This window comes from Mustela erminea, chromosome 11 (genome assembly GCF_009829155.1).
Source record: "Mustela erminea isolate mMusErm1 chromosome 11, mMusErm1.Pri, whole genome shotgun sequence".
Lineage (NCBI taxonomy): Eukaryota > Metazoa > Chordata > Mammalia > Carnivora > Mustelidae > Mustela > Mustela erminea.
In genome coordinates, this window is record NC_045624.1 from 51,543,605 (window position 1) to 51,555,663 (window position 12,059).

At 37.2% G+C, this 12,059-nt stretch overlaps 1 protein-coding gene across 7 annotated transcripts in view; it reads right to left on the reverse strand.

Moving 5' to 3' along the window:
* Positions 1–1,002: 1,002 nt before the first annotated feature.
* The window catches only part of CCDC126 (coiled-coil domain containing 126), a 50,999-nt gene continuing 39,942 nt past the window's right edge, over positions 1,003–12,059 (reverse strand). For all 7 annotated transcript variants that reach the window (XM_032305869.1, XM_032305873.1, XM_032305870.1 and 4 more), the window contains one exon: positions 1,003–2,935. In XM_032305869.1, coding sequence (XP_032161760.1) covers positions 2,751–2,935 — 185 coding nt within the window. In that variant the 3' untranslated portion in view covers positions 1,003–2,750. The remainder of the gene's footprint in view (positions 2,936–12,059) is intronic.

Genomic DNA, 12,059 nt, shown 5'->3' on the forward strand with positions numbered 1-12,059 from the left:
ATAAGATGAGGCATATTCTATAAATTCAAAAGAAGGAAGAACATGGTGTCACTTGGAAGGGGCACCTAGGTGGCACAGTCCATTGGTTTAGGCTCAGGTCATTATCTCAGGGTGGAGAGATTGATACCCACATTGGGCTCGTACTCAGGGTGGAGCCTGCTTGCGATGCTCTCTCCCTCTGTCAGCCCCTCATCCTCCCCACATGCACAAGCGCGCAAGTGCACATGCTCTCTCTCTAAAATAAATAAATCTTAAAAAAAAAAAAAAAAAAGTTACACCTAGCCTCTATAGTCTACCTAACTCCACAGTCAAGGTCGTAAGTATTTCTTGAAGACAAATGAGACCCAAGGTATCATTAACTATGTGAAATAATGTTTAAATGACTTTTTTTTTTTTGCCAGTATACTCCTTAAAGATATTCTGAAATAACCCAAAGGAACTCTGAAATGAATCTGAAGGTTTTTAGTATGTTTAGTGATGGCCTATCTATGCTGATGTTCTGATTAATTGAAAATATAAATACTATGGTATGACTTTTAAAAACTCAACAGCAGGGTCACCTGGGTGGCTCAGTGGGTTAAGTGTCTGACTATTGTCCTGAGATCAAGCCCCAGGCAGCCTCCATGCTCAGTGGGGAGTCTGCTTGAGGGTTTGCTCTCTCCCTCTCCCTCCTCAAATAAATAAATCTTTTTAAAAAATGGAAAATTGCCTTGTTCATGATAAGAGAGTTTGAGCTCAGGAACTGATGGAACCAAGTCTGGGGATTATGATCAGAGCTGGTTCCTAGGTTTGTACCCTCAAGTTGAAGTTTACTATTGAGTTTTTACTTTTTACAGATTTATTTATTTAAGAGAGAAAGAGAGCATGAGTGGGCAGGAGAGAGAATCTCAAGCAGACTCCACACTGAGTGTGGATCCAGATGTAGGGCCCAATCTCACCACCCTGAGGATCCCAGGACCCAAGCCAAGACCAAGAATTGACCACCTAACTGACTGAGCCACCAGGGACACCTTCATTGTGTTCTTTCAAAAAAGGTATCTGCAGTTGATAGGAGAAAAACCCCAGTTTATCTAAGATTCCTTTCAATCATTTACCACATATTAAATCTACAACAACCATTAAAGAAAAAATCTTGTAACACTTTGTTAAGTACAAATAATATATTTTATTTCATCCCTGAAAACAAAAACAAAAAACAAAAATGTCCACATCTAGTAAGACTGAACAATTACTCCAAACTTCACCCAGCAATGGTATGGAATTAATTTCTTCACATAAAGTATACAGAAAAGAATTTAGAAAGTTACCTTTCATGAAACAGTATTTTCTCATACTTATTTTAATAAAGCATTATAATTATTGCTACTATGTGTGGTAGCATATTATAACGAACAATATCCAAAACTAAATTCAATATAGCCTAAATCTAGAAGCTAGCTGCACTTAAGCAGTTATTATAGAGAATAAATACTATGAAATATAGGGCACCATATGGCAATTAAATTTACTACAAAGGAAATTTAAATAAAGGTGTACTTTGCTCTATCCTAGAATTATCCAAGATTAGGATCTCTTGTGCTATATACAATAGCTGTTTTCCTGAAGAGTCAATCTTCATAACTTAAATTATATTTTAAATGCTCTTAACTGTTTTTAAGTGGTCATTATATAAAATGAATACCTAATGTATCTGTTACACAATCCATGATTTCATAAAGCCAGATACTCTTATATAATGTCAACATTTTCCAAGCAATTTAATGCAGCACAAATACCTTTATTATATACACCCAGCTAAAGACCTTAAGCATCCCAGTCTCACAAATATCCCAGTCTCCCCTTCCACTGCCAACATAACAAAAGCAAAATTTACCCAAACAAGGAAATAATGTACTTTCCACATAACACAGACACTCAAAGGATTAAACTTTTTAATTAATATTCATGTATGTGAAAGATCATGAATACTTATTTTTAATCTCATCATAAAAATATCTTCTACTCTTCAGGATATATGTAAGAAAATGTAATGTATGAGATTAGAGATTAGTATTTTTTTGTTACTTAATTGTCTCAATGTTTAGACGAGGTTATAGACAGTGGCTACTAACCATTTCAAGATTATACCCTCACAAATGTAATTTTTCAAAATATACAATAATTAACCTCCAGTTATTCTGAAGGATAGTGCAAATGAAGACATTCTTTGGGTCATAACTTCAAAATCTTATTTTCAACATTATACTTCCTTTCTCTGCTCATAATCTGAGTAACAAAATATAGTACTGAAGTAAGCACATTTTCTAATAGTATTAGTCTAACAGTTAAACCTACTGAGAACAAATGACAAAATGATTCAATAACAACATTCTCCACTTGCCTAAAAAACATGTGATATATTTAAATAAATATTTTCTAGAAATGAACCCATGCCTTTCAGTGTTTTTGGTTCCCCTTGATCTCAATCACAAAAGATTTATACAAAGATCACCTACCTGCTTACTACATCAACCATGTTACCAAATTCCCTTTACGGATATAGTACAGCATCGAGGAGACTTGCCTGAAAGCAAACTAATAACTTTTAAAATTTATGTACAGAATTAGAGTTCTGTGGATCCAGCACATTCCTCAGAAACGCGTGGGGCTTTTATTGTACAGTGTTATTCTATCCTAGCCAGCAACTGAAAAGCTTTCTGCCATAGGATATACTCCATGGTGGATGTAGCAGCACACGTGACCTTCGACTGCTATCTAATGCTGCCAGATGCGTTTATCCTTTTATTTGTGGTGACTGGCACCAGGTTTCCACTAGTGCCATTGGTAGTGTTGGTTGCCGAGCCGTTCACAACTATATAGTCAACCTTGTTCTCCAGCTTTCCCAAGCGTTGTAAAATGTCATCTAAAAGGACAGCGATTGTTCTTTTCAGATCCGCTAGGGGAAGAAATCAGAATAAACTATTTAAACACTGATAGAGCACTTCATATTTGTATTTTTCTAGTCCAAACAGGGGACGGAAAGTGAAATATTACTGAGTCATCAGACAGAAAATATACTAGAGACAAAGCACTCATACTACACATAGGAAAAACCTAACATTTTTTTAATTAAAGATTTTACTTATTTATTTGACAGAGATCACAAGTAGGCAGAGAGGCAGGCAGAGAGGAGGAAGCAGGCCCCCCACCGAGCAGGGAGCCCGATGCGGGGCTTGATCACAGGATCCTGGGATCATGACCTGAGCCAAAGGCAGAGGCTTTAACCCACTGAGCCACCCAGGCGCCCCAATTTTAATCAATGGCATCACATACAGAGCTTCCTAAAAGAGGAGTTGAGTTATAAAGAGTTATAAGGTGTAACTCACTTTTCTAGTGCAATCAAATACATTTAAAGTCTGATTCAAAATTGTATTCCCTCTGGAAGGAACCCCATGTACTGTGAGTTTCTTAAGCAGTTTGTAAAGATGACTGTAGACGAGGCAGGGAAGGTAAAAACCAGATGAGCTCAGCAAGAAATTCAAAGAAATGCAGAAACAAGAAACCTGGATCCTCCAGAAGCTGAAGTGGGTGTATGAGTGGGGGAGCCCAGGATTCAGGGCAGATGCCACAGATACTAGCAGTGGTACTGACGTAAATTTCTTCCAGGATGACAGCAAAGTTTGTATCTCCTTGAGAGGTTAAGGAGTTTTGATAAGATTTACCTGGAAAGAATGAAATTATGACTCTTCTTTAGAATTATTTTTTCAACTTCCCAAAGGCACCTAGTACATATGAGGTACTCAGTAAGTGGCAACTAATATTGTTATTTTTTGCTGATCCTCAACAATAAAAGCAAGTCAAGCCCTAACAAACATCTAACAACAATTGATAAGTTTGTTGATGGTTCTGTTACAGAGAGATCAGAAAAAGCACAAGCAAAATAAAAAAAAAACAAATTGGACTTCATCAAAATTTAAAACTTTTGGACATCAAAGAACATTAACTAGACAGTGAAAATAACAAGCAGAATGGAAGACATTTTTGCAATATTTGCATATTTGCAAATCGTGTATCTGACAAGGGCTTAATCTCAAAAATATCTAAAGAACCCTTAAACAACAAAAGGATGAAGAACCCAATTTTTTAAATGAGCAAAGGACTTGAATAGACATTTCCCCAAATAAGATATGCAAATGGATAATAAGCACAAGAAAAGATGCCCAACATCACAATGAGATACCACTTCAACCTACTAGGATGGCTATAATCAAAGAAAGGGAAAAACAGCACGGTACTGGAGCAAAAATAGAAACATAGCTCAATGGAACAGAGAGAGAGACTCCAAAAATAAATCTGTGCTTATATGGTCAATTAATCCATGACAAAGGAGGCAAGAACACACAATAGGAAAAAGACAGTGTCTTCAACAAATGGTGCTGGGAAAACTGGACAGCTTCATGCGCAAGAATGAAATTGGACCATATCTAACATCATACATAAAAATAAACTCAACATGGATTAAAAACCTAAATGTAAGACCTAAACTCCTACAAGAAAACATAAACAGGGGGCGCCTGGGTGGCTCAGTGGTTAAGCCGCTGCCTTCGGCTCAGGTCATGATCTCGGGGTCCTGGGATCGAGTCCCGCATCGGGCTCTCTGCTCAGCAGGGAGCCTGCTTCCTCCTCTCTCTCTCTCTGCCTGCCTCTCTGCCTACTTGTGATTTCTCTGTCAAATAAATAAATAAAAATCTTTAAAAAAAAAAAAAAAAAAGAAAACATAAACAGTACTTTCTTGGCATTGGCCATAGAAACATTTTTCTAGATAGGTCTTCTCTAGCAAGGGAAACAAAAGCAAATTAACGTATTGGGACTACACCAAAATAAAAAGCTTTTTGCACAGGTAAGGAATTCTTCAACAAAACAAAAAAGGCAACCTACTGAATGGGAGAAGATATGTGCAAATTATATATCCAATAAGGGGTGAATATCCAAAATATATAAAGAATTTATACAACTTAACACCAAAAAAACAAAATGATTAAAATGGGCAGAAGACCATTATAGACATTTTTCCAAAGAAGACATACAGATACATGAAAAAATGCTCAACATAACTTATCATCAGGGAAACGAAATGTAAATCAAAACCACAATGAGAGGGGTGCCTGGGTGGCTTAGTCGGTTAAACATCTGCCTTCAGCTCAGGTCATGATCCTGGGGTCCAGGAAAGGAGTCCTACATCAGGATCCCCACTTGGCAGGGAGCCTGCTTCTCCCTCTCTCCACTGCTCATGCTCTCTCTTTCCTTCAAATAAATAAAATCTTTAAAAAATTTAAATTTTAATTTAAAAAAACCCACAATGAGATATTGGGCGCCTGGGTGACTCAGTTGGTTAAGTAACTGTTTTCGGCTCAAGTCATGATCCCAGAGTCCTGGAATCAGGTCCCATGTCGGGTTCCCTGCTCAGCAGAGAGTCTGCTTCTCCCCCTTATCTTCCCCCTATCATGCTTTCTCTTGCTCATTCTCTCTCAAATAACTAAAATCTTAAAAAAAAAAAAAAGTGTTAGTGAGGATGTGGAGAAAAAGAAACCTTCATACACTATTAGTGGGAATTCAAATTGGTGCAGCCACTGTGGAAAATAGCATGGAGTTTCTTCAAAACATTGAAAATAGAACTACCATATCATTCAGTAAGTCTACTACTGGGTATGTATCAAAGAAAACAAAAACATTACTTTGAAAAGATATAAGCACCCTTATGTTTACTGCAGCATTATTTACAATAGCCCAGATATGGAAGCAACCTAAGTGTCCATTCACAGACGAATGGATAAGGAAAATGTATTATATATACAATGGAATATTACTCAGCCATAAGAAGAATAAAATCTCATGATCTGCAATGACATGGATGGAGATACAGAATATAATGCTAAGTGAAGTAAGTCAGACAGAAAAAGAAAAATACCACACAAATATTGTATGATTTCCTTCACATGTGGAATTTAAGAGACAAAACAAATGAACAAAGGAAAAAAGAGACAAAAAAATAGATTTGCAAATACGGAGCACTGGTGGTTGCCAGAGGGGTGGTGTGTAGGGGAGATGGGTAAAATAGATAAAAGAGAATTAAGAGTACACTTATCTTGATGAGCACTAAGTAACATACAGAATTGTTGAATCATTATATTGTACACCTGGAAACTAATAAAATAACACTGTATATGTTAATTATACTTCAACAAAAAAAATTTTTAGAAGAACATAAGCACTGGTAAGATACGGAGAAACTGGAACTCTCATACCCTGCTGATGTGAATATATAATGGTACAGACACCACAGAGAACAGTTTGGCAGTTCCTCAAAAAGCTGAACATAAAATTACTACATGACCCTGGAATTGTACTCCTAGGTTTGTTTACATTCCCCCAAATTGAAAAGAGACTCAGAGATACTTGTACACCAATATTCACAATAGCCCAAAGGTGGAAACAACCCAAGTGTTCACCAATAGATGAAGAGATTGACAAAATGTGGTATATACATGTAATGGAATATTATTTAGCCATAAAAAGGGAAGATGTTCTTTCTTTTTAGATGGGAGAGGGGCAGAGGAAGAGGAAGAGAATCTTAAGCAGGTTCCCAGCTCAGAGCCCCATGCAGGGCTCCATTTCACAACCCTACGATCATGACCTAAGCTAGAATCGAGTTAGACACTTAACTGACTGAGCCACCCAGGTGCTCCAAAACAGATGGTGTTCTGAGACATGCTACAACATGGATGGATTTAAAGACATTATACAAAGTGAAATAAGCCAGATGAAAAAGGGATAAATATATGGTTCCACTTATGTGAACTACCTAGAATAGACAAATTCATAAAGACAGAAAGTAGATTACAGGTTACCAAAGGCCAGGGAAATGGGGAAATGGCAAGTTCTTGCTTAATGGTTAGTTTCTTGTTTAGAGTGATGCAAGTTTCAGAAAGTTATTTGTAATGGTTGTACAACACAATGACTATAATTTATGCCACTGAACTATATACTTTAAAAATGGTTAAAATGGCAAATTTTGTGTTATATATATATATCACAATGTTTACAAAGTGAAAAAATATCAGAAAGGAGTAGTGAGTGTAGTAGTGGTGGGTGGTGGTAGAGGGTATTAGAAAATGCTTATTAAAAAAATTAGAGGGTGGGGCGCCTGGGTGGCTCAGTGGGTTAAGCTGCTGCCTTCGGCTCAGGTCATGATCTCAGGGCCCTGGGATCGAGTCCCACATCAGGCTCTCTGCTCAGCAGGGAGCCTGCTTCCTCCTTCTCTCTGCCTGCCTCTCTGCCTACTTCTGATCTCGCTCTGTCAAATAAATAAATAAAATCTTTAAAAAAAAAAAAAAATTAGAGGGATGCCTGGGTGGCTCAGTTGGTTAAGCAGCTGCCTTCAGCTCAGGTCATGATCCCAGCGTCCTGGGATCGAGTCCCACATCGGGCTCCTTGCTCCACAGGGAGCCTGCTTCTCCCTCTGACTCTGCCTGCCACTCTGTCTGCCTGTGCTCACTCTTGCTCGCTCTCTCTCTGACAAATAAATAAATAAAATCTTTAAAATAAAAAAAAATTAGAAAATAGTTATGAAAAATAAAACAAAAAAATCAATGTAAGATAAAGTGAGGGGAAAACTTTATTTGGAGGAAGTCTAGGCATGGAAGAATGAGACTTCCCAAGAAGTGTATCTTCTGGCATCATTCATCAAAAGAACTTACATATTCTAATTTGGTGGAAATGGTTAAGGAAAAAAAAGTATAAGAAAAATCCTGTGACAAGAAGTACTCAGGGATGAAATGTCAAACTGTACCCCAAAGAGCATATACATTTGTAGAGAGGAGGAAAAATAAAAACAAATGCAGATTAGTTTTTAGCAAATGGTGTGTACAGATGAAAGATATTGGATGTTTATTATACAATTTTCCCTAATTTTCTGTAGATTGAAGTTTTTCAAAATAAAAGACCAGGAAGAGGAAACATTTCTTTATTAAGACCTTCCAATCAAGAGTTACAATAGTATTAGATAAATAGGAGAATTAAATATTTTTTAAAAATCCTTCAGCAACAATACTGAAGGATCTGTTTTCCCTGTGGGTTACTTCCTGTATATCTGAAGAGGTAGCAACATAGGCCAGAAAGGTCTAGGTAGAACAGACTGGTGTGGAGGTGGGAGTTGTCTATCAGCATGTTAATATGAAATGAAGCTAAAGCCCTAGGATGTTTGACACCAAGCTGAGGTATGATCTGAATTACAAAGGTACAGCCTAATCATTGATTGGAATTACAGTTTAATAACAATTAAAGGAAAAGGCAGAACTAATGTGAAACATCTATATGGTAATTTTACTTTAAAAATGTCCTAAATTGTTAAATATACCCTTCCAGATATTCTAAAATCAACTGGGGTTGGGTTTTTGGTTTGTTTTTTTGTGTTTTTTTTTGTTTTGGTTTGGTTTGGTTTGATTTTTTGAGAAAAAGAGAGAACACAGGCACACATGCATGAGAGGGAAGGTCAAAGGGAAAGAGAGACTCTCAAGCAGCCACCATGTCCAGCTCAGAGCCCTATCTAGGGCTCAATCTCATAACCCTGAGATCATAACCTCAGCTGAAATCAAGAGTTAGAGGCTTAACCAGCTGAGCCAGGCATCCCTAAAATCAACTGTTTTAATAAAACATTACAAAAAGCTCAGATTTTAACCATTTTGCTCCATAATATAAAATCAGTTAGTTGACAAACAAAAATAAAACTACTGTTTCCTGAACTTGCAATTATTTTAATGTACCAAAATTCCCTTTCTCTAAATTCACAATATAATTTTATGTTGCCATCTGATAGGATTACATATTTATGGGAATTACATGTTTATATTATATGGGAGTCCACAGTACTTTTCCATAAAGCCTTATCATTGAAGGTGTTGGCAATTGTAATTCCTTTCCTGCCCCTTTTGAGAACCCCTAAAAGCTACCTGAAGGAGGTATCACATCCATCCTTTTACTCTCAGCTCACCATTTTGATACATATCACCCAGTGGACACTCAACAAATTCTTGAAATAAACATTTCCTGAATGGCTGATTCATGTGTTTGTTAGGTGATATCACTGTTGAGATTGATGTAAAGGATCAGATTTAGGAAATAAAGCCCTTTTAAAAAAAAAAAAGCATTTCTTTATTTATTAGACAGAGCACAGGCAGAGGAGGGGCACGGGGCAATGGAGATGCAGACTCCCCACTGAGCATGGACCACCCCCAATATGAGACTCGATCCCAGGACCCCAAGATCATAACCTGGAAGTCAGATGTTTAACCAACTGAGTCATCCAGATGCCCTGGGGAAAAAAAGCCCTTTAAGGTTCTACTTCTGCTTTAAGCTTCCCTATTCTGGAAGAAGAAATCAAATAGATTAATCAAATAGATCAAAATAGATTAGAGAAAAAGGAAAGAAAGAAAAAATAAGCTATGACAAAGACACAGATACCATCAAAATTTATACCTAGCCCAATTATGTCACCGTACACAAAAACCAAAAGGAGGATATAATGCTATTAAATATACTAAAAATATTGCATATAAAAAGATTTTAACTACACTAAACATAATCAGGGACTATGAGGCACAGCAGGAAGCCACTATCATGCCAAGGCCTATGGAACATAGGGAGAAAGCAGTGATGTAACCAGAGCCCAAGTCCAAGGCCACCAGTGGAAAATAAAGCCAAGGCAGGCAGTCTAGGAGAAGCAGGAACTATGAAAGAGAGGGAGGCAGAAAGGGAGGCAGAGACAGGGGGAGAAAAATACCCTAGGCCTTTCCCTTCCTCCTACTTTCCGAACTGTCAATGCCCCACTGGCCAAACCCAGACAGAAGCTCACTAATTTGGGAACTTGGGAAACACTACCTACTCAAATCAACCTTCCCTGAGATACAAAACAGAAGACAGAAAGGGTAAGTAACTAATCTGAAGGCAACCAGGCACTAGACCAGCACACAAACTGCAAATATACATGCCTTCACAAACCCCATACTTAGGGTCTCTCTGCTTTATCTATTACTTGCATCTCAATAGGTTTTACTGTTAGTATGCTTATGAGCTGCCTCAAATCTGTTACATAGAAGACAGGCAGATATAAAATAAGATAACCAAGTGTGTACACAAAAAAAGGAACAAAATGTAGTAAAATGCAAAATGACTACTGAAAATGAAAGTATTTAATATATAAAGCAAGAGCTTTGCCTTATTAATGTTTTTCAAATTTAAACTGATCTTTTACCATTGACAACATCAGCTTAATGGTACAAGGAAGAAAGCTTAGAAGTCCCTTCTGAATTATCAAAGTGAATTACTTTGATGAAGCTACTAACAATAAAAAAAGAATACTTTCTAAGAAATATGAACTAATTTAAATTGAACAAAGACAGCACTGTTAAGTAAAAGTGGTTTCAAAAACTTCATAAACTCTATAATTAAATGTACATTAATTGTTTAATCTTTTACATTTCTATTTTTTTTAAGATTTTATTTATTTATTTGACAGAGAGAGATCACAAGTAGGCAGAGAGGGAGGCAGAGAGAGAGAAGGAAGCAGGCTCCCTGCTGAGCAGAGAGTCCAATGCGGGGCTCGATCCCAGGACTCTGAGATCATGACCTGAGCCGAAGGCAGCGGCTTAACCCACTGAGCCACCCAGGCGCCCCAAATCTTTTACATTTCTAATATGGCCACCTTCTCCCACTGAGTGCTGAATAAATCGTGTCATTCAATGAAAATTTTATTACTTCTTTACTTCAAAATATAAGACACACTGTTTAGACCTCATGAACAGATTTGGCTATGTTGCTGTTAAATCTTAAATAAAAATTAAATGCCTAGAGACATAAAATAAGCCTAATTTTTCTTAAATGAGAAAAGAAAAGCTGAAAAATGAACTTATTAATTAAATGATATATACCATAAATAAGCTACATTTTAGGATGCCTAGGTGGCTCAGTTAGTTAAGTGACTGCCTTCAGCTCAGGTCATGATCCCGGGGGAACCTGGGATTGAGTCCCCCAATGTTCTCCCTGCTCAGTGGGGAGTTGTTTCTCCCTCTGACCCTAGCCCCCTCTCATGCTCTCTCTCACTTTCTCTCACTCTTAAATAAATAAAATCTTCAAAAAAAAAAAAATGAATAAGCTAAATTTTAAACAGCCACATCAAAATCACTTCTAACAGGTATTCTGAAATTAACTTTGCTTTAACATATTTAGAATATAAAAACTACTCATTTCATAGGTTTGGCTTGCTTTTTAATGGTAAATAACTCTTTTACTTTGAGATAATTGTACAGTTACATATAGTTGTAGGAAGCAATAAATACAGAAATTCCTGTAACTTTACCGAGTTTCCCCTAATAGTAACATCTTATAAAACTATATACAACATTACAACCAGAATACTGACATCAATATGGTCAAAATGCAGAATATTTCCATCCCACAAAAATCCCTATTACCCTTTCATAGTAATACCTACTTCTTTCTCATTAGCCTGTTAATATGATAAACTACATTGATTGATTTTAAAAACTGAACCAGGCTGCATCCCTGGAATATAAACTTTACTTACTCTTTTTTTTTTTTTAAAGATTTTATTTATTTATTTGACAGACAGAGATCACAAGTAGGCAGAGAGGCAGGCAGAGAGAGAGAGGAGGAAGCAGACTCCCTGCTGACCAGAGAGCCCGATGCGGGGCTCGATCCCAGGATCCTGGGATCATGACCTGAGCCGAAGGCAGAGGCCTTAACCCACTGAGCCACCCAGGCGCCCCTAAACCACTTACTCTTGATGTTAACTTCTGGGTCCCTGGGTGGCTTAGTTAACCAACCCACTCTTAATTTCAGCTCAGTTCATGATCTCAGTGTCCTGGGATGAAGCTCTTCATACGGGTCTGTGCTCTACCCGAGTCTGTCCCTCTCCCTGTCTCGAATAAGTAAATAAAATCTTAAAAAATTCCTCTTATATGTGGCAGAGTTCTGTTTGCTAATATTTTAAGAACTTTCATATC